At 40.7% G+C, this 23260-nt stretch overlaps 1 protein-coding gene across 1 annotated transcript; it reads left to right on the top strand.

The window, feature by feature from the left end:
- The first annotated feature begins 566 nt into the window (after positions 1 to 566).
- On the top strand, positions 567 to 22391 carry LOC146601037 (fructose-1,6-bisphosphatase isozyme 2). The gene is made up of 7 exons (XM_085313052.1): positions 567 to 869; positions 4220 to 4382; positions 5291 to 5383; positions 10803 to 10943; positions 12126 to 12263; positions 17841 to 17960; positions 21253 to 22391. Exons 1-7 carry the CDS (start codon positions 697 to 699, stop codon positions 21445 to 21447), a joined length of 1023 nt encoding a protein of 340 aa, XP_085169178.1. The 5' UTR covers positions 567 to 696; the 3' UTR covers positions 21448 to 22391.
- Positions 22392 to 23260: the final 869 nt, after the last annotated feature.

The following is a 23260-nucleotide window of genomic DNA, read 5'->3' on the forward strand; positions in this document are numbered from 1 at the left end:
ACCTTTAATAAATGCCTGTCTAGATGCTCARTGCACTCTTTTTGTAAAGTTATCATGTCAAATATCTCCAGTGACAAGACCCAGCCCTGGCTAAAGCATTTTCCATACATGATGCATTAATAACCCCCACCCCCACCCCGCTGTTGGGTAGTTGAATACTCCCAGTTCAGAGACAGGCAGTGATACAAGCCTGATGCTCAGCTAAAAGCACCTGTAACCTGCCCAACCAGCCACTCCGCTGCTTCTGTCAATTCCCCTGAGAGATGCTGGAGGCCTTGGAGATCCCCAGGCTCAGTGTCCACAGAGGAGGCCAGAAGCAGAAGGGGTCGCAAGAGACGGAGGGGACGGAGGACCRGAGCTTCGCTGGCCAGTGATGCAGCACCGGCAGCAGAAACTGCCTCAAAGCGCGGCCCCAGTGTAGGGTTGGTGCACACATCACTAGCTTTGCTACCTGGGGAGGGTGGCCGAGAGGCGGCGTTCGGCATCTCGGGCAGCTTTGCGGTGTCCCAGAAGAGCCGGGATGGGTGCAGCTATTCTGAGCACTTAACCACGTGGTCTCAGGGACATTTTAATAAACTCAGAGCAGCAACAGAGCCAACAGCTTCTCCTTAAAATAAAAGAGCTATTTGGGAGCACAGCACGGCAAGGAAGCGACCTGTGTGGGTGAGAAGAGGAGAACCTGAGTACCCAGCAAAAATGTCTGACAAAACCCCCTTCGAAACGGACATGCTGACGCTCACGCGATTTGTTATGGAAAAGGGGCGCCGAGTGAAAGGAGCCACAGGGGAGCTGACGCAGCTGCTCAACTCCATGCTGACAGCCATAAAGGCCATTTCCTCTGCAGTCAGGAAGGCAGGTCTTGCCCACATGTGAGTCCTACTTAAAAATACGGGGAAGAGGAGGAAGAGGAGGAGAAGGAGAAAGCAGGTAGAGGAACATTGCTTGCACAGAGAAAAGGGCAGGGATTCCTAAATACATTGCAAGCGTCTTTTTTAAGCCAAGTGATTGTAGGCATGAAGGCAGAGCATGGGTTATCAAGAGTGGGAAATGGGAGATCTCCTTTTCTGGAACATTTTAAGGTTGGGCCCAAGGTGGCCATTTAGACTAATTGCTGTTGTGTAACATTTTAGCCTTCAAACTTGAGTCAGAACTTCAATGCACTASTGTTCATCTCATTATCCCTTGTAAATGTTGACATTGGTGTATTTCTAAATCTTTTGTGAATTTACAGAGTATCACATCATTTTTATATTTTCTCCTAATGTGCAAGCACAGTGCCAGACCTGTGCAAACCAGGGCTTGCCTTATCTTGGGAAGTCCAGATCCCTGGACTGCAATGTTGGCAGTATGAGTAATAGTATAAAACAGTAGCCCTATGGGAAATGTCACGTGAATTCCTGAGTATATCTCCCCCTCTTCCCCCGAGTACTGTCAGTGCTGCAGATGGGAAGACTTAATATGAAAAGTGCCTCATATGAAAAGTGCACAGAGTAATTTGACATCTAGCATTTTAGAAAATGCAACCAAAGAATTGGCCTAGTAAAATCTGCAAAGAATTGAACCAGTTAGCTCAGCTTCATGCAGCTTATTGGAAAAGACATCAATGCAAAATTTTTAATGGTGCTCTATCAGGAGCAGCTTAGAGGACTAGAAATCACTAATAAAACTGTATATTTAAGATATACATTTTTCGGTTTATGAATTTAAATATATGCTTGTGTATGTGCATTTGTATATATATATACACAAATATATATATAGTACAAGAGAGACATGGAGCTACTGGAGAGAGCCCAGCCTAGGGCTGCAAAGATGATCAGAGGGCTGGAGCACCTGCACTGTGAGGAACGGCTGCGAGAGCTGGGCCTCTTCAGCCTGGGGAAGAGAAGACTGAGGGGGGATCTTATCAATGTGTACAAGTACCTGATGGGAGGGTGTCAAGGGGACGGGGACAAACTCCTTTCAGTTGACCCATGTGACAGGACAAGAGGCAATGGGCAGAAATTGAAGCACAGGCAGTTCCGCCTGAATGTGAGGGGGAATTTCTTCACTGTGAGAGTGACGGAGCACTGGACCAGGTTGCCCAGAGAGGTTGTGGAGTCTCCTTCTCTGGAGATCTTCAAGGCCTGCCTGGATGCAACCCTGTCTAACATGCTCTAGGTGACCGTGCTTGAGCAGGGAGGTTGGACTAGATGATCTCCAGAGGTCCCTTCCAGCCTTACTGATTCTATGATTCTATGATATATAAAAAATACATGAAAATACACATCTACACACACACACACACACACACACACACACACACACACGCAAGGAGATGGGGACTACATCTGTGTATGGAAGACAATTTATTTCTTTTCTAGCTATGAAAACACCAAAGCATATGACACCTGTTGGTTGGTTTTTTTGCACTTCTGTTGAATGTTTGGTCAAAGACCTCAATGATCAAGTTAAATCAGTGCTATCCACCCTCATTTATTTTGCAGGTGTGGAGCGTGATGTGCAGTGAGTATGTGAAATTTGCTCATGCTAAAAAACCGAAACAAAACAGAAAACAATGGTAGAGCCAGAGGCACCACCTCTACCTGTTCCCTACCTCCTGTGCCCTGCCTGTTCAATGGTATTTCCTCTCYGTAGTASTATGAGGTGAAGCTGCACAGTTTTGTCTTTTAGAGGAAAAGTTGTTTTCCCCTCATTTCAATCTTCCAATAGGCAACATCTGAATTATTTAATGACTGGGGGGTACCACTGGTTTTGTAAAAGCAGGATGGCCACCTGAYCTACAAAAATGGTGGCTACTGGTTCAGTGGAAGAAAGCGCTCTTTTTTATAAAAAAAGTTTCAGGTGACGACAAAGGAATATGCAAACTGCTCAAATACACAAATGAGTAACTTATACTATTCAAATTACTGTAGGCAGCCATGATCTTTTGGAAAACCCTGTTGCAGACTTCCAGTGCTTGTGGTTGGCTTCCATCTGTCTGCATGCATGCCTCTATTCCCCCACAAAAAAGAGCTAGAATCTCATCTTTTGAGAAAAAAAAAATGAAGCTAGAGAGCTCTAAACTTGCTAGTCCCTCTAAATCAGAGACTGTGAGGTGACTTTGCAATATTTACAATATTAACATTCATTTTTAGTAAATTTGCCATTCAAAAGATAAGAAGAGCTTTTTCAAAACTATAAGTTTAATTTGGGAACCCTTGCTTGGAAACTCATGGTCTGGAGAATGGGTGCTCAGTGCTCCTTGAAAATCCAGTTCCTGTCTCAAGTCTCAAATTTGGCATGCCAAAATGGAAGTACTCAAAACACCAGGTAGCTCTGAAAAGCTCAGGCAGCTTTGAATCAAAAAAAAAAAAAAAAAAAAAAAAAAAAAAAAAAAAAAAAAAAACAAAAAAAAAAAACTTACCCCTTCCTCCCAACCAACATGAAAGAAGTTAATTAGTTGCTCTCCTCTCTTCTCTTTTTTTCCCACCATAATGAATTATGCCAAGTAGCTGTTCCCTGTTTGATTCCTTATACTGCCAAGAGACCTGAACCACACACATTAAGTCAGAAGTGTAGTTTCTGAACTGTCAAATATCAGAAATATATATAATTATTGTACTATTAGAACCATAGGTACAGAATAGAAGCATCAGCCCAACACAATCCTATGCCATGGCATAAAACAAACAGATCTTGATTCTGAGATAGAGTTTAGAATGAGGAATTACTCAGAGGAGTCTTTCAAGCTCCTGATTTTGGGGCAGCCAGGGACCTACAGGATGTGGATTAAAGGACTATCACAAAGCACTGAACAGCTATACAAGCTGTTCCAGAGGCAGAAGACTAACTACCTCTGCTAACTACCCTTTCTCCTTCCTCAAAGGTCCTGCTGGTTGGACRTCCTCACCCAGGAGCCAACAGCAGGTGCAAACGGGGCTGCTGGGAAAGGCAGGCACCTGCTCCTGGGAAGAGGTTGGTGGGAGATCACAACTGGACGAAAAGGACCATAGCAGAGCTCAGAAATGATGCCAGCATTTTTGTTCTTTTTCATACCCCCCTTTTATTTTCTAACAGTGACTATCATCTCCCAACGAACCTTAACAGTTTGAAGCCAAAGGTTAGGTGTGGAAAGATGAGCAGGAAGGAGCCATCCTGACTCTTTTCTTTTCCTCCTAAAAACTGTAATGACTCTCCTCAGTGCTTCAGGTTTCTTAATATTTTTGCTTTTCTCTAGGTTTGGCATTGCTGGCACCATGAATGTGACTGGTGATGAAGTGAAAAAGCTGGATGTGTTATCCAATTCCCTGGTGATCAATATGCTCCAGTCCTCCTACAGCACCTGCGTCCTGGTCACAGAGGAGAACAAGGAGGCCATCATCACCCCCAAAGAAAAGCAGGTCTGTGCAGCTTCTGCTTTCAGGGGGTTTTCAGCTCAGGCAGCAGCAGGTGGCACTCTYGCTTCAAATATGAAACCTGGTCCCATAACCAATTCTTGAGGGCATTCAGCAAATTGGCATGATTATTTCATTGCTTTGATGATTAGCTGTGGTGGAGACACAAGCCCAACCGCTAAAGGAGGTGTTGGGGGGAAAATATTATTAAACTCTCTTGAAGGGGTAAGGGAACAACAACTTTGGAGCTTGTAAACACACTTTGGATCCCAGGTTTAAGTGTACTATTACATTTCCGGACCAATACTGTAGCTGTTTTGAATTATGTTATTATTTATGCAGAATAAAACAAGGTGGTGGTCTGGCAGGACGAGGATTTAAATTGAATGTCCAGAGGAAACATGTCACTGCTTCAGCAGGGCTCCCCGAGAAGGGATCCTACTGCATTGAGACAGTGCTTGCACCGATTTACCATTCTCCAAGACCATTTCTTTCTTTCTTCTCACCCTCATATCTCACATTATAGGCAAATCCTTTGTCTCAGAATGAAATGTAAGAAAATCCATTTACTAAAGCAAATTTAGTAAATTTGCTCTCTTCATGTGCTCCCTTCAGGATGACTCCTTTTACTTTTGAGCTGTTATTGTGCTGCTTGGAAGCAACTTCTCTGTCACGCAATTTCATACTGTCTGAGTGGGARCAGTCCCTTCATACTTTGCTGGCTGGCCCAGTGGGCAAAGGGCAACATGCTGCTGGGCCAGCTGGGCCAAAAGTGCAGCCTTCCTGGAGGACATCCATCAGGCGCCCTTGAAAAGCCGAGCACAGTCATAAAAACATGGAGTTTACCAAGTAAAGGGAAATAATACTGCAAGTCAACATTTCATTTAATGCTTCCCTTGCTACTTCTGTTTTAGGGGAAATACGTGGTATGCTTTGATCCCCTCGATGGATCATCCAATATAGATTGCTTGGCACCGATAGGAACAATATTTGCTATCTACAAAAAGGTAAGAGGATGAACAAAGTCAATGTAGCACGATTCACTTGGTGAAAACAAAATGTCTTGGGTATATTAGCTTACCTAGTTTCACTCCTAGGCCTTTAACGTTAAGCACCTTTGCGCTCAGCAGAGCTTTAGAAAGAGCAGATGAGACAACACTTGTGATTCACCCGTGCTAAAGAGTTTCCTGAATTCCTAGTAAAGGGACACTCAGCCCTGGGAAATTGCTGGCACTTCCTCCTTTGAGACACACACACATACATTTCAGTAACTCCCTCTCACCTTTGGTCAGCTGGTTAGCTACTTTAGTCAAGTCTTGCTTGCTGCAGGAGAGCTGAGGGATGTTGTGGCATGGAGCCAAACCTGCTGGGTGRCCTACAGCTCTGTCTTCCATCATGGCTACTGTTTATATTATTTGTCTTCCACGATATGAAGAGGGCTGAGGCTGAAGCTCGTTGCCCAGACCACAATATGGCTACCAGAGCAGTGGCCTTCTCGTGTGCATTTATGCACCTGGCAATGACGAAGTCCCCCACAGGATGTCGAGAAGTGGTCACTCACAGCTGCCAGAGCCCTGCTCTACTACTGCTCTGCGGCCAATTAAMAACTGTGAATAGTTAAGAATTGCACCAAGTCTTGTGATTTCACTGCTAATCTCCTGGTAGCTGGTGTTTTTCCTAAAGCCTGTGTTCACAGTCTCATGACTGTGGGAGACTCTTTTCTTTCTTTCTTTCTTTCTTTTTTTCTTTCTARGGTAACTTTTACAGCCCTTGTGACTGCAAATAAATGCTTGCAAACTGAAGTGCTGCATTTCGAAGCACAATGATATCTTTTCAAGGCCCTATCTCATCTTTTAACCCATCACTTCCAAGCCAGTCATGATTTTTTACATGTCAGATAGGTGATATTCCAATCATCACCAATGAGAACACGTCTACTAGTCAACCATGCACAGTCATGGCTCAAGCCAAGCAGCGTGATGGCACAAACCCAGTGGCTGCCTGCAACATTAATTTTTAGCAAGAGCTCCTGTCACAGGGTCATGTAGGCAGGCCAACTCTCTCCAAGACACCGTTTGGGTATGGCTTGTGGGAAGAGCAGAGATTCTGCTTTGGTTTCTGCAGAGAAGAAAGCGGAGTTACAGGCCATGCCACATGCCACACGCACACTTCTGCCTTGTAGACAGAAATGGGGCCCTCACAACTTTATCCCTAAAAATACAGCCTAAAAGACTACCCACCTCCCTATATTTAAAGTAAGTATAGCAGACAACACAGCTTTTGCCTAAAGATAGTAAGCATGTCGCTTTACAAATGTTAAACAGTAGTTTGTTTTTTTTTTTTTTCCTGGAAGGAGTAGTTTTGTGTTTAGTTTACTCTATAAAACTCCAGAGTCAGGTGGTCAGTATGGTTCAGGTAACTCACACATTGAAGTACAGATTAAACTTGTCCATAATCTTTAACTCACTTGTTAACTTATGCAAAAGCTAAGGACTTCCTAGTTTTCCCTAGGATTTTACTTCAGAATAGCAGAATTTCCTAAATAATTCATATTGGTTCCAAACACAGAAGTTTTCTAAATTTTCCATAATTGTTGTTCTAATATACATTAATATATTGGTTGTAAACACTGCTTTTAAGCTACTGTTTTTCATGTGGGTAAATATACTTCTGTTCTGTGTAAAGAGATATTGACATTGCTTAGTGTAAATTCTTCATACTCAAATGAAAACAGTGCCACTAAGGTGAAGCACATTTTTTTAATTAGAAGAATAACTTATCAATTTCCCTGTAAACACAGAAGCGATGTTGCATTCACAGATTTTCACTTGGATAATTCTTTTCATTAACATGCTAATTCCAAAATATATATTAATATATCCTATCTCAAATAAGATATTTCATAGAAAAACTATTAGCTTCTAACTTCAAACCCTTCAAAACAAACAAATAATAATAGGAGCTTTAATAATAGTTGCTGTAGAACAGTGTGAAAGGACATATCTATCCAAATGGATGAAAATGCTTTAAGAAAGAAAATATAAATCTAYTTCAAGCCATTAAACTGCAAGAACATCATTTTGGAAAAGCTAGAACAAGTCTACTTCCAAAGGATCATTCTCAGCACCTGTTTGATATTTGGAAACTTCCAAATCTCAGATGTCCACCGGGCTGCCTTTCTCACCATACCAGTGCCTTAACTTCATTCCCAAAGGCACACACTCCAGAACTGAAATACTGGCTTTGTTTTAGGAAGAAGAAAGTCAATGCTTTTCTATGAAAACCAGACTCCGTCAACACATTTCAAATTTTAATTTGATTCTCTATTGCTGCTCCTGGTCTCTAGCCAGGACCACTGCCACAGCCTCAAGTATAATCACCTCCTGCCAGAAGACCCATGTATCAGTTTCTTAGTAGATCCACCAGGAAATAAATGTCATCTCAGGTTTATTTTGTTTTCCATCTGCCTTTTTCCTCCTGAAGGATGGAAAGGATTGTTAYGAAGTGTGTGGGTCCACACAGTGGGGCTAAGAAGGAGATCTCCTGATGCTTTTGCAAGTGAGGTCCTCAACACCTTGACAGTCACTGCCTGGTGGGATGATCTCAACTGGTAGAGTGTCAGGCTTGTGGGGATAATAAGTATTTTTTTGCCTGGATTCTTACTCATTTTTTACCTTGCTGAGCTGAATCTACAACACACAATTCACACTCCATCTATGTGCTATGAATGCTGCTTTGCTTTATTTCTTTACTTTTAATTTTGTCCAGATCCTCAGATGTATTTTCTTCTTCCTCTCCCACCATTGCCATAAGGAATATCATGTTGTCCYCACAGAGAAGGTATAAGGAGTCAGAACATTAAACACATCGTATGAATGCAGACTTGGAAACCAAGGCCTTCCAGAGCTACTTCCAAAGCTGTAAAGTCCCAAAGTGTGATCATACATGCAAACATACAGGCAACTCAYACATGCAAAAATTTTCTAACGTGGGCATCACCTGAGGGTCCTGGATTCCATGGATCTTATTTCATCTGCTTCCCAGCCACAAAGCACTGAAGTGACTTTGTCAGAGCTTGAACGTTCAATCTGTGCAGTCTTTATATTCCAAAGACTATTTCAAAGATTTGCATAAAGACAATTACTTCACTATCTCCGTATCCCAGCCAACATGTAACAGAGAGGAAATTCCATCTGTACACAAGGAAGAAGCAAAWATATTCAGCAGATATCTGAATCTCCTCACCAGCTTAATTCTCTGGTTTGTTTTGTATTACATAGCACTYGGCAGGACATAACTACTGCAATGTTAACAATTACATGTCAGCTGATCTTTAGCTTTTTTATACTTCARTAAGCTCTGCAAAAATTTGTTTGAGGCTGAACTTTTTACCTTCCATTTGGAAGGTGGCTCTTCGAAACACAGTTGAAGCTAAAGACTGAAAACCAAGTGAATTCTGGCCAAATGTCCCTCTTCCAAGGGAGAAGTTYCTTTGTTTTTTTCAGAATAGTCAATAAATTTATGGTTTCTCAGCCATATAAACAGAGACAGAAAAAGCACTCAAGTGATAGAACTGAAAAGCTCATCTCAAAAAAACATGTTTTAAAGCAACATCAGATGTAACCTCTAGCTATATATACTGTATATAAACACAATGTCCTATAAAACAAACATCTATTGTATTTATACAAAATTAAAGCAGCATTGCTTTTAATTTTTAATTAGGAAAACGTACAAAAAGCTATAAAAATTGAAATATGTTTGCWATTAGTTGTATAAATGTATGCTTAATTCTGCATTTAATATTTCAAGTAAGTCTGCTATAAACAATATTGCAAGCTGAAAAAAAGGGATCTCTTCTACAGAAGGATTTGGCAATATAATGGGAGTGGGAGGAAGCTTTGAGCAAAACACAGGGAAKAAAAAAAAAAGAACCTCTGAAACCTAAAGCAACAAATGCTTTCAATCATAGTCTTTCAGCTGAAGGTGAAAACATTTTGATGTGGAACCCATACATGGCCCATACATGCCATGAAAGATGTAATTTCRGTGTCCCATGCGTCTGCTTTTCTCTAGGAGCAGGCATACAGCAATGAACTGTTTCCAACCCCACTCCCTCCTTAACCCTGGCATTTCATCCTGCCAGGGCCCTGTCAGGCACCCTTGGACCTCCTTACCCCCAGAGCATGGCAGAGAATTTATTTCAAGGTTTTTATCTTTCTGTGGAAAAATTCCATGGAAAGTATTCTTGATTTTTTAAAAGAATTCACTAAATCTTAATCAAAAGTTTGATTTCCTACACAAAACAACCTCTAGTGATTTTGCTTTTGTTTTAAAACAGACAGTTTGGGACAGATCTGAGATTTCTACCCAGCTGYTACTCAATCTAATTAAGTCCATGCATCACTGAGAAACGATGTGAGCTTGAAATAATTAAATACTAAACCAGTGCATTGACACAGGGACTGAAGGGTTTCTTAATTTAATTCCTAMTAAACCAGCATCAGAAAATGTGCAGAAAATCCACCAGAACAGACAATTCTTTTCAGATTAATTATTAGACATTAATATCAAGCATTCCCTACYCATTTTGTTGTTGGCTTAGGGGAGAGAGAGRAAAAAAAAGTGTTTAAACAAATTGCCCAGGAAGTGCAGGCTGGAGTCTGTATTCCTAAGTACTCTAGTCTCTTCTTCTCATCCCACCAATCAACCCCTCTTGTGGCTGAACATTTGAGAACTGTCTGGAAATATTTATACATTACTGTGTAAGATCTGCCTAGGCTATTTTTGTTCAATGATAACCAGAATATCAAAAGGGAATGAGTGTTGGAAATTGATACCAAATTTAAAAACTTAAGTAAAATTATACGAGAAAGTTTTATATGAACTTATACATGCATAGCTACGCCTGCACACACATTATATACCCAGACACATATATCGTATACGTGTGCACATTTAGCACACTCCAGTTACCAGCAGAGACCTATGCACAGTTTTCATCCTGTCATGTTGCATCACCTACCCTTTTACTCTGTTACTGGAAGCAATCTGTCTGTAAAGCATGAAATGTTGATTACTGAGTTCTCCCTCACGGTTATCACTATAAAGAATATCAGTAAGGTAGCTCATGCTTACGATTACAGAAAAGTTAATACTTTTTTTCTGTCTCAGATTTCTGATGCTCTTGAATTAATACGCTAAGTGGTAAAGCTAAGGTATCAGCTTTGTTGCATGTATCATATTGACCACAGGGCTTGTATAAAATAAACTCCCACCGTCCTGTCCCAGCACGCGCTTATGCTTCTACCAAACTTGTTCTGAACTAGCRGGAACCACCTCTATTTTCACAGTTTCAAAGGCCTAGCTGACATACGAAGGAAATCTGCGCCAAGTAGCTGTTACTGAAATGCGCTCTTTCCTCAGGAAACAAACGACGAGCCCTCTGAAAAGGATGCTTTGCAGCCCGGACGCAATATTGTTGCTGCAGGATATGCCCTGTATGGCAGTGCTACCCTGGTGGCCCTCTCCACTGGGCAAGGAGTGGACTGCTTCATGCTCGATCCGGTACAATCATGGTGTCAATAACACTGCTAATAACCTTTAGAGTTTACCTACTTGGGTCTACTCCTTTTTGTTGCTCCTAATCTCTGAACCTGAGTCTGTCTATGCCATTCTCCTCTCACCACCTCTTGCAGCAGCCCACCCAGCAGTACTTGATAATATTGGTGCRTGTTGGTTGCAATACTTCTGTTTTTATTTCTGTTTTTTCTTTCTAATCAGTGAACAAGAGTAAGTTAAACAGCATATGAGACCTCATTCATTCAAACCAGACTGCTGGATTGCACGTAGAAACACATGAGAAAAATTTAGTCTGGTCAGTGTCTTTGCCTCCATTCCTGTATTTTGTTTTTGCGTTTTCTGTTTGTAAAAGAACCTCTACTTGTTCAGTGTGCAGATTGGGGCAGGGGCCATTGGTTGATACAGTTCGTGCATGGATGTGTCTGATTTACTGAGAGCAATTTAGTTTTATGGCTAAGTGCCCTAACCTGCATACTCAATTTGCAAAAGCAGAATTGTGCCCATATAATCAGATATATGTTGTCCCTCAACACCCAGCCCAGTGACCCCAGAAGAGTTACTGAGTGAATGGAAGGAGACAGCTCGTATGAGAAACCAGCATTAGATTTAGGCAATAGTACAGAAATTCGGTTTAATCAAAGGATGGATTGTTTTCAAAACTCCACCTTCTCTTTATCAATAAGTTCAGTAAAGGGATCATTCTCTCAAAGGTGGACACTTCATTCAAACTCTGGATGGCAACTTCTGGGGGAGCTGGCCACTTCAGCCACTTAAAGATATAAGTAAGATTAAGGAAGGTAAGCAAGAAGAGTTCAAAGATCACAAGGCAGTATTACGTCTTAATTTGTAACCTCATTTTTGTGGATACCAAGAGAATGGGTTCCAAAATCCACCAACTTTTGAGGTTAGCTGGTCTTCATACAACAGGCTAACAATTACAGCTGAACTGCTTTTTGTTTACACCACCCATATGGCAAGTTTTCTTGACCTTAACACCAATTCTCTGATTTTGAATCTGTTTGGAATACTGTGAAGTTTATACAAGACTAGTGCCGAAAGGATCAAGCTGTGCTAGTGTTTCTGCGATCTCTAGTGTGGCAACTGCTATGAAAAGTCAACAAATGCTCTGCTGCTTGCTTATAACTGGTCTCTGCTGTTCTTCTGTAGGCTCTTGGGGAATTTATTTTGGTGGATAAAGATGTTAAAATTAAGAAGAAAGGGAAGACTTACAGCCTCAACGAGGGTTATGCCAAGTATTTTGACCCTGCAATGACAGAATATTTACAAAAGAAGAAATTCCCTGAGGTAAGGAAATAGTTGCTCTGTACCCAATTCACCGTGCACATTCCACACAGTCCTGACCAAAGGGAGCTCGTGCGACTCTCTTGCTGAATTCAGACCCCATAATCCTTTGATATCATCTGTTTCATTTTGTAGCTAATGTGTTAGTTTACAGTGCCCTGACATGTTTAACAGCTTATGTTTTGGTAAATAAATTCATAGCTAGTCCATTGCCATGCAGAGGAAGAATTTTAGCAGGAAGATGATTAAAACCATGTACAGGAAGATGGTGTTGTTAAATTACAATTTATTAATTATTTGTTAATTATTATTAAAAATGTACAGGAAGAATGAGGCTTTTAAACAAACCTCTGAAACTGTGCCAGCAAAATATGTGTATTTGAATAGGCAACTCAGTCACATGTGCAGCTGCACATTTGGGGCTAGATCCTATTTACTGCTTGGAAGGTGTTTGCAGGTATCTGGGAAGAATAACCTTCTTCTTCCTGTACACTTTTACATCTGAGATACAGTATAACGCTTGCACTGACTGCTTGACTCTTACAGAGCACAAAACAACCCATAGGTTAATATAAAGGGGTGGGAGGCACAACTTCGCTATTTCTATTGTTAAGAAAATTATATCGKACTCTTCAAGAAGACAAGGCTGAGAATTTTCTATGTCTGATGAACATCCCCGTGGGAACGTGTAGCTCTGTATTACCTCTGGTCAATGCTACAAGGACGCAACACAAGCTTTCAATGTGGAAACCAGGAAGCCCTCAGGAAAGTGTGACTATGTGTGACCATTAAGCCACAGCAAAACATGGTGAAATATAACCCCTCAAGACTGAATTTAGTCAGGAGCCTGGTTTTAATCATCTTCCTGCTAAAATCAAAAAAGCCATAGGATTGTTTTTTAAGCTATTAATTGTTAAGATATCTTATACAGGGCACACATAAAAGCTGATGCAGCCAGGAGAAAACTTCAGGGTGCTATACAAGGAAAAGGCAATAAGACTTCAAACTATCTATGGGAAAGATTCCTTCTGAGCAGTTCCTTACTGCACTTACAAGAGCTGCAACACAAGAAATGCAGCTCAAATGCTGATGTCTGGGCACAGGCTSTTGTGCATATTACCCTAGATAGTCTCTATAGAGTGTGTCACCTCGCAGCATTTTACRTATGTTTGGTGAGCTGCTTTGAAACTCCAAAAGGAGCTTTCAGCCAAGCTGTGAGGGACATGGAAGCCCCCTGCACAGCCTTCCCGCTTCCCCAAAACTAACCCAGATGGGAAACAGTTTCTGGGCTTCTCGTGCAATCCATAGTCTGCTGAGTTTCATATTCAGTACTATGCACTGAAACTCGATTTACTTACATTTTTACAAATCACTCATGTGATGTTTTAAAAAAACCTAAATAAGTAAACAACACCAGGCAAACAGGAAAGGTTAAACAGAGATTTCAAACACTTAGGGGAAAGACTGGACAGAGAGCAGTGTATCTCCACAGCTTCTGCAAGGACAGCTCTATCATGTGAGTCACTAAATCCTTAGGTCAGGACATACAGGAAGAACCTCATTTACAAACCCTATTKAATCTCAAACTCGTGCTCCATTTGAGAGAAAAGCATCATTTTGCTGACTYTTCTAGTCAGCAGATGTTTTTGTCACTTTAAAGCAAGCAGCACACTAACGCACTGGTAAGCCAGGGCCAGGGCCAGGCCAAGCCAGGCACTAAATTCAGTTACTTGCTAGTTGCTAATATCTTTTTTTCCCCCTCCTTGGTCTTTTTTCCGTTTCCTCTGTCCCCTAGTTCTTGGTCAACATGCTGTTCAGATGACTCTGTAACATTGCCTTAGGAAAATGAAAAGTAAAAATAGAGCAGAAAAACAAAGTATGATGATGCCCATAACATATTCCTTGTTCTGTATCACTGTCCTGGACCACCAAACATAACAGATGGCCCTTTCATATAGAGTTTCCTTTGCTATTAAATGAGAGTGTCCTGGATGAGACATTTTGGACTACATGCTGACCATCAGAACTTCTCATGGACTGCTATTCACCTATGGCATCAAACTTGAATTAAAAGCGCTAGAAACTGGACACTGTTCTGCAGATCAGCTATAAGCCTCTTACCATTGCCATGTGGATCACAGTGGGAACTATTTGTCTAGATTCAACCATTTCTTCTGTAAAGAGAGTCCAAAGTAAAGCTACTTTTTTTGTTAAGCATCACAGAACTTCCTGCTGCTTCATCAGCTTGAAGAACAAGCTGCTGTTTGCAAGACTCCCTGTCATGGAACCTGCTTTCTTCAGCATGGTCTGTGTAACAGGCACTCCTGACATAAAAACTGTGTCTGCACAAACTTCCCTCTAAATCCTTTCAAAGTGACTTCTTCCAGTCGTGCGTGCAGGGCCCTAGTCTCCAGCTGGTGCTAGTTCATCAGTGGTAGAACAGACAAACATACCACAARCACCATCATACTTTACAATTCCACTTTATTTTAGCTTAATTTTCTATGGCTGCAAGAGAAAGAGTCTCATGGCAGCACACTGGCTGAGAGCCGTGCAGTGGAGACCCACTGGTTAAGGACCTGCYGTACCAATGGCACAGGAACAGCACCTGGATGCACAGCAGGAAGCCTTCTCCTGCCAGCCCAGTTGTGCCTGAGTGACATGAAAAAGCTAAGAAAGGCACTGTGCTTTTGTCACTGTAATTATACATACTGAAGGTGGGATGCAGAGAGTTGCTGTTGTAGTCTGTAGGAAAGGGATTTTAACTGCTACTCTCCTTGTCATCCTAGTAATGCAAGAAAAAGCTTGTCTTGTTCTCCTGAAGAGGAACATGGCTGTCACACAAAGTAGTAGAAGAGGTGAGAAAGAGGCTTTCATCATATCATGAAGGGAAAAAAATAATAATAATTAAAAAAAATCAGGGGACCTTTATGTTATGAGCCACTTTCATTACTTTAGGTTAAGCAAAGAAAAGCAGCACGAAGAGTAAAACTAAGAGCAACCACAACTTTACTCAAATAATATGGATATTGACCAAGGGAACATCAAGGCTCTCCAGCTTTTTCATTAGCTTCAGCTGAACCAGTGTGAACTGCTTACTGGGTAAACACAGTCTGGCATTAGAGAGAACTGGATATGAACTTCCCTAGCATTCGTGCCCTGTTATTTGGCTTGAGCCTGGGCAACGTGCCAGCAAGCAACACCTATTAACAAGTGGCTATACTGGAGAAACAAGAAGTTTTTAAAGGGACCAAACTAAAGGGACTATTCATTCCTCCTGTACAACTAGCTGGATGCTAAAGCAAATAATGAAAAAAAAAAAAAAAAAAAAAAAAAGACTTAAGTTTGCAGTTCAAGTGATTAATGTACCAGAATGGAGCAGTTTCTGGCCTGTATTTTTCTCAGCACAGTCCCAGCACTACGCTGAGCAGGTGACTTTCTATCAAGATAGAGACAACTAAAATTCTCCATAACATTTCGCTAAGTTGATGTAACACTGTCTGAGTACACCTAACCTGCATAAATGACCTGCATGCAAAYAGGAATCCCGACACATCCCAAATGCATTTGATTTCTACATAGGTAGCTCAGCTGGACAGCTCGTGCTTGGCAAGTTTTATACTTGTGGGGTGCAGTCTTCTTATTTGATAGGTAGAATCATAAGTATGATTCTTAGCAGCCTGTGCCTTTTCGTTATCAATATTCAAGTTCAACAAACTTTTCTCAAGACCTACTGAAGACATCATTTTCTGAAACTACAAAAGAGAATCTTCCTTTATCTGTACTTTTAAAACTAATTTTAGATTATAATCACATCTTTCCCTAAAAATTATCTTTTCTAATACTGCAAACTTCCCTTTGGCCCCTCTTTAAGGTGTTTTTTTTTCTAACCTCAGATTTTACAGCTGCAAGGTCACAGCTGTGAGATGCAGGAGCTATCATTTGATGTCTAATAATGTGATTATTTGAGGGTAAGCCATGGGAATTAAGGAATCAAATCCTTGAAAGTGTTGTTCAGCTGTATCTGAAAAAAATATGACCAATAGCCAAATTTAAACAAGACAAAGAAAAATAACAGCTCCAGGTTTTATCCATCAAGGTTTTTTACTGTTTTCCTCTGAATTTGCAACAGTTCTTCTAATCTGTACAAGAAGAAAGCAGCTTGGGAAATGGCACAAGTGCAGCTGAACAAGCATTACATAAGCCGAAATAGTTCCCTATTCCAATTTTACTACCAGCTGTAACAAATATCACAAGCCTCATATTTGGTGGTGTTCTCATGACTCAAGCTCCTATAGCATTGTACTGCGTCACATTATGTAATTACACAAGAATCTGTTTCCATTTCAAAATAAATATCAAAACTTCACAATTGCACAGAACAGTTTGAAAAAGTGATTTCAAAATAGAAGGACATGCTTTTCTTTATCTATTTTTTCTCCTCTGACCTGCCTATTTGTTTTTTTGCCCAGCTAACCTCACAGTTTTGTTGGGGGCCTAATGTGATGCCCTCATTCTCTGAGTTCGCTTTGCTGCACAAGTTCTCTCCTTATTTRTTTCTCCAAAACTAGTATCAACACAAGGCAAGGTTTGTAGATAGCAGCAAGACCTATTATTAGACAACTGATCCAGATGGGAAAGAGCATGCAGAAGCCCTCTTCAAAGTTTTAGCATTGCACTATGCAAATATTTAGAGTATTAAACGTACACGAACCTCCAGGCTTTGGTAATTTTCTGGGAAAGGCCAGGATTCCTCCTTTGCTTCATTGAAGAGGGACTGAAAGATGTCAAAAGACCCAAAAGACTTTTTGGTATACTAGCTTTCAAAGAGCTTTCCTTCAGTTTATATCTTTATTGTGTATTTCCTCTTCATAAAAGTCTCTCATGTGATGTTTTTCCCCTGTTGGAGTTTATTTGGTGTATATTACCTCCTATTTGTTCAAGTCACCTTGCTCATCTTCTGTATTTTCCACCTTACCATTTTTATCATCAGTAACTCTGACATTGATGTGAATGTTTTCCTGACTGCTCTCCCTAAAATGACATCTCCTGCAAAACCATTAACGTTTAAGCTGAAAGTGAGAAAAACTACATTCATAAAGAGATTCCTATGTCCCAAACTGAGTTCCAAAATGGATGCTCTGACCAGTTTCCCAACTTGGCAGGTAAGCTAGAAAGAAAACAGCCACAGTCCTCTGGGAATAGTCTAGACTTGTAGCGAAGAGTGACATTTTCCCCCTCACCCCATGACTTGGGAGCCAGCAAATGATCAGTAGTCAGCTGAACACCTTATTCAGATCATGGGAAGATGCTTTTTCACTCACTGTGAACTTGCTCGTTCACAGACTGGAGGTTGACACAGTATTGGTGTGCACTTCAGTCAGTAAGTGCAGCTCTCAGAATCTCACAGTCAATACATTTTAGAAAAAGCTAAATTTTTGGCTGGTTTAGTCATTTGGAGTCCCATAAACAGCAGCAGATTTAAGCAACTTTGATGTCTGTTTATAAAAAAAATTACATTTTGTTGTGTTACCAGCTGCCTAGTCTAGTAGATATAAAACCCTGCCTTATGTTTTTCAGGATGGCAGTTCCCCATATGGTGCCAGGTACGTGGGCTCCATGGTAGCWGATGTTCACCGTACATTGATGTATGGTGGGATCTTCATGTACCCAGCAAATCAGAAGAGTCCTAAAGGAAAGGTAAATCATTAGTTGACCTACTTCTGCTTTTCCAGGAAATATAAAGGGAAAGTTTAAATATCTAGATGGATAATTTTCCATTCCTGGAGAAAATTTTTCATGGATATGATGATCAGCAGTACAATCTACAATAATTCTGAAGGCAAGAAATTTTATGTGTTTTTAATTTACAAATCAATCAAATATAGTTCACTGAAACCAAGATCTTGATACATTTTTCTAAATAGAAATCTTTTCAGGCCACAGAAGTCATTTCAGATATGTACCTACATCTAGCAGATACAAACTGAATAGAGAGAGATCTATGTCCTTGGGACTGGCAGCTGGAGTCCYGCTTGATACTTGAAACCCCAGATAGGGTTTTGTCCAGTGTTTGGACAACTGAGTCTGCCCATCTCCCATTTCTAATGAGCATCAAGCTTAGTGTTACCAGCCCTGAAAACACAAGCTTCTGCTAACTGACTAAAGAGCTCTGTTAGTGGAAGGGGAGTTTTAYGCAGGCCAAGATTGATGTTCTGGGWGGTTGGTTATGATTTCCTACATGGAGACCTCTGCAAAATACAATACAACTTAATGTAGTGCAATGCCAAACAGCAACTCCCTGAATGTGTGGGCCATGGACCACAGTCAACCTCAACTTTTCTGCTGGGGCATCAGTCACGCTTGTTACCAAACTTCTAAGATCTGATTATACTGGTGGACCACCAGTAACCTGCAGATCATGCTTTGGAAGTGACTGGCTTAGTGCATTCACAACTTTATGCTGTGCTGACTCCAACAGCTTCTTCTGGTGAATATTATACCTGAAAACTCTTTTTCTTTTTCTTTTTTTCTTTTTTTTTTTTTTAATCTTTGGCTGGTATATGCAGGAGTTTGCCCTCATAAATCTACTTGTCCTATATCCTATGGTTGTATCAGAACATACTGATCTATGCAGTTCTTTAGGGAYGGAGCACTATTGATTCATTTTGGTGAGCATTTGTTTATAATTTGAAGAACATCAGATACAGAAAATGCAGGAGATAAGGAGAACAGGAGAAGAACTGTATTCAGAATACCCAGAAAGTGTTGTCATATGTTTATATGGACAAATTTGGTTTAAAATTTTGATATAGCATCTCAGGCGGAAAAAAAAGTAAAAGGAAAAAATTATTAAATGCTGGGCATCTGTATCAGAACAAGAGATGGCTAGAATTTACTGCATATGACAGAAATGGACTTGCTGACTGGTCTCTTCAAGTTAAACTCTTTGTTTGGAAATCTACATTAAGCCATTGTCAAAAACAACAGRTGAGAAACAGGAGAAAAGAACAAATGTATAAAGTACAAATATTTTTATAGAAATGAAGTTTCCACATGAGTTAGCCTGCACTGGCTACTAGATGTGCATTGCACTGCCACAGAAGGGAGAAATGAAACAAACAGAACACTGTCATCATTACAAATGAAATTTTTCCTTCCTTCTCAGAGTCCAGGTGCCAGTGAAGATAATGTCCTTAACCTCTAAAAAGGTCTGAGTGGATACACTGCTTTTTTGACGAGCCCACAGAAATTTGTCTGGAGCAAAGAGGCCCATGCTAGGTTTTGAGGCTGATTCAAAAGCAGAAATAGGGGCTTTCTACTTTCTACAGGAAAACATATGGAGTGGTTAATGGATTTCTGAAGCAAAGAATCAGGACCCCAGTTCACACAAACTTTTTTTCAGAAAGAAAAAGCTTTGTGGCTGACGCCCTGATCATTCCCCTAAAAGACAGCCTATGCACTTAGACAGGAACTGAGAGGAAGAAAATGGGACTGGATTTGGTCCAAAAGTTTTAGAGTAAATGTAAACGATAAGCCTATAGATTGCTTCCTGTAAGTTAAAGAAAGTGAGTATAAAATGATGGGTCAATCTTTTTGCTTCACTATACAGAAATAAGCAATGCCAGAACCAGCCAACCTATAGATGCTCTCTTCAAACGGGAAATGCTATGTAATATGTGCAGTTCTCTGCTGCATTAGATATGCTAAGCCTACTGAAAGACAGGAGGTYCCAGTCCTAAGCGAGATTTCATTACCACTGGCAGGAAAACCACTCTTTCCTCAAGCCACATAGTCACAGTGAAATCACAAGAAACTCAGCTTGTGGCTCCCCAGTGATACCACCATGGCTTTCTGGCTCGTGACTGTTCAGAAGCTGGCCATGCTCTAAGGAGAGCCAGTAAGGCCGTCCGTTCCACGCTGCCTGTCACGCAGACTCTGCTACCAGAGCGTGCATTTCAGCACGCTTCAAAGACCAGAACGAAGGCAATGTGAGCTGCTTAAGTTCATAATAGATCATAGTTTTATTGCAAAYAGGGTAACAGAGGAATGGTAGGTAGTCAAATCCTCTGTCCAATCCATCCGCTTGTCCCTGTATACGGTTGTGTTCTACCAGGCTTCCTTTTCCCTTGGAAAACTTCCCGCTTTTGCACAAATGAAAAGCCTTTCCATGATTTGCACTACTGTTTTTGTACATCATCAACTCATAAAACACAAGTGAAACATTCAGCTAAATCTACAGACATAATGTGTGAGAAATAATGTGTGCTAAAAACCAACCAATTATCCTCTGCACCCTTTCAAACTTAGAAGCTTTTGGCCTATGTCCTAAGYAAGTTTGCATTCAACTAGAACMCAGGCATARCAGAAGCTAACTCTTTGAATGATAYGAACAGATATTAGGATCCACTGCCTTCATACTCAAAGTGAAAATGTGCTTTCAGTAATTACTGAAGTTACCTTTTTAAAACAGAGTTGCTGTCTTTCTGAGTGCAGGCCACTAATATCTATTCACATTTCTGAAGAACTGCAATAGCAACCTGAAATTCAAGACTGGGAGCATCAGATTTCAAACTCTAAAATATCCTGACTAAACACAACATAATTACCTCAAGCTTTGAGATAACAAATCAAGCCTGTACACAAGAAGAGACTTCGGCTTTTGTTCCCTGATATTGTTACTGTTCCTGGCTTAACCATGCCACTGATGACTGCAGGCTGAGCAGCTACTCTGACATTTTTGACAAAATACAGCTTCACTGATGCTGCACACCAATGTGTCAGCTTGCAAACTGGGGTGCTGGTGGGAGGATGTGGGGTCAGTCTGCTGTTCCTCAGAACAGAAGGTGTGAAGGGAGGCAGCGGGAGGAGAGGAAGGAAAAAAGGGCAGATGCTCAACATGAAATCTGCCAAAAAAAATAAGGTTAAGGTCTGGTAAGTTTTTTGGTGTTATTTCCTCAAATGCAATCACTCATTTCTGCTTTCCTTCTAGCTCCGACTCCTCTACGAGTGCAACCCAATGGCCTTCATCATCGAGCAGGCAGGTGGTATGGCCACTACAGGGACCGAGGCAGTTCTGGATGTGAAACCTGAGGCTCTTCACCAAAGGGTCCCTTTTATTGTTGGTTCTCCAGACGACGTGCAGGAGTACCTTGCTTGTGTACAGAAACACCAAAAGAGCAGCTAAAGGCATTTCCACATCAGACCTTCCGCATTTGTCTACCTGAAAAGCAGTGCAGCTCAAGGTGGTAGCACTTCAATACCCTCCTTTCCATTAAAATCCCTCTTAATGAGAACTTGAGAAATAGTGAGAATGGCTGGTGAGGAAAAAAGATCAGTTTTATTTCTCCTTGCAAACAAGCACAGAATATTTTAACGGTGATTTCTTCAAGTAAATGTAGAAACAGCAGCAATAGCTACTCTACTTTATAACATTAACAAAGTGAGTGGATTGTGTCAGTTCCCTCAATTCATCTAAGACGTCTGACACTGCAGTTGCTGGAGTTGTCTGAGGCTGAAGATTTTCAATGCCAATGTTCATAATGTCATTATCTGGATTTGCTGCCAGAGGTTTTATTGCAGGTGCTTTCACTCTTCTCAAGGCTGACAAGATAAGAAGTCCTGCTCTGTCTGAAAAAATGTTTTTAAGTYCCAAATTATATTTGTCTTGGGTAACTAATAAAGATGGAAATACAGCAACYTGTTAGGTAATTTTGGTTCTCATGTGAATGGGAAAATACCTGATTCCCAGACAGGTAACCTTTAATGGCATAAACTGCAATAAACCGTTGCTCAGAATGTGACACTCGGATCATCCCTATCCCCCATTTATCCATAGTCTCCTGGAGCTGAAGATGAGCTACTGCCACAAAGCAGTTGCTACTTCTCTGATTTCCTTTATTTTGAAAAGCACTCATTTCAGATTTAAACTCTCCCCTTTATACATACCGGTGTTAGCTTCCTAGCTAACTCTAGCAAACTCTAGCACATTCATCATAGTAGAATCAGCTCCGAAACACTCCTGCATTTATTAAACACTGTGAAAAAAAATAAGAGAAATGTATGACTACATTAAGAGTGTGAAAATGGAAGTTCAGGTCACTTCAAAAATAAAGCATACCATCACTTCAACCAGAGTTACAGCTGATCCCTTTATAGCCCTCCTCTCTCTTGTAGGCTTCATTACATGGACATTTCTTTTGGCAATAGTTTTGCCTTAAGCAGCTCCTGCCCCAGCTGCTCATTTTCATCCCTGCTCCATACCTCCAGCTGTGTTTGTACACAACTTTCTTAATAAAGCATCGTGAACTAGATTAGGACATAGATAAGAGTTTAAATACCACTAGATGGAAAAAAAAATCCTCAAATAGTTGTTTTTTAAAATTACCACCATGTTCTATTATTCATAAAGGAGTAACAGGCTGAATAAAGGCAGACAGAGAACTATACAGAGCAGGTATTTACTCTTAGTTATTGTTATCCCATGGGTCAGGATGTGATTTCAGTACTATTTCAGGTATCAAACTGCTCTTTCCACAGGTCTTTATCTGACACTCTCTAAGGCTGTAATACTGACAAGAGACTAGGATCAGCAAGGACACCGTGTGCTTGTTTATTCTGTTCTTCGTCATGTGCTTCCTGAGTCTTGGCTATCAACAGCAGAACACAAGCAAAACTTAACTCCTGGAGACCAAAGAAGAGACAGAAAAGACTGAGACCATTTAGTTAATGGYCAAGGCAGCCTTATGCTGTAATTTTGCAATCTGTGAAAGCTAGCAAACTAGYTCTATTTTCCAGCAAAAATACACAYACAAAAATATACATATAAATRTATAAAAGCTCAAACAAAAATATGTGTTGACTTTTGCAATTTATTGAAAATCTYTTCTGCATTATTTAAAACAGAAAACTTTAAACCAAGCAGAACTCAAGGGTAGTCTAGAAATGCAGTAGCACCTGTACCACACCAGGAGAAAGAGCACGTCTTGTTTCCAGTGGTC

Source organism: Rhea americana, unplaced genomic scaffold (genome assembly GCF_003343005.1).
Source record: "Rhea americana isolate MKP2758 unplaced genomic scaffold, rheAme1 scaffold_11, whole genome shotgun sequence".
In the NCBI taxonomy this organism is placed as follows: Eukaryota; Metazoa; Chordata; class Aves; order Rheiformes; family Rheidae; genus Rhea; species Rhea americana.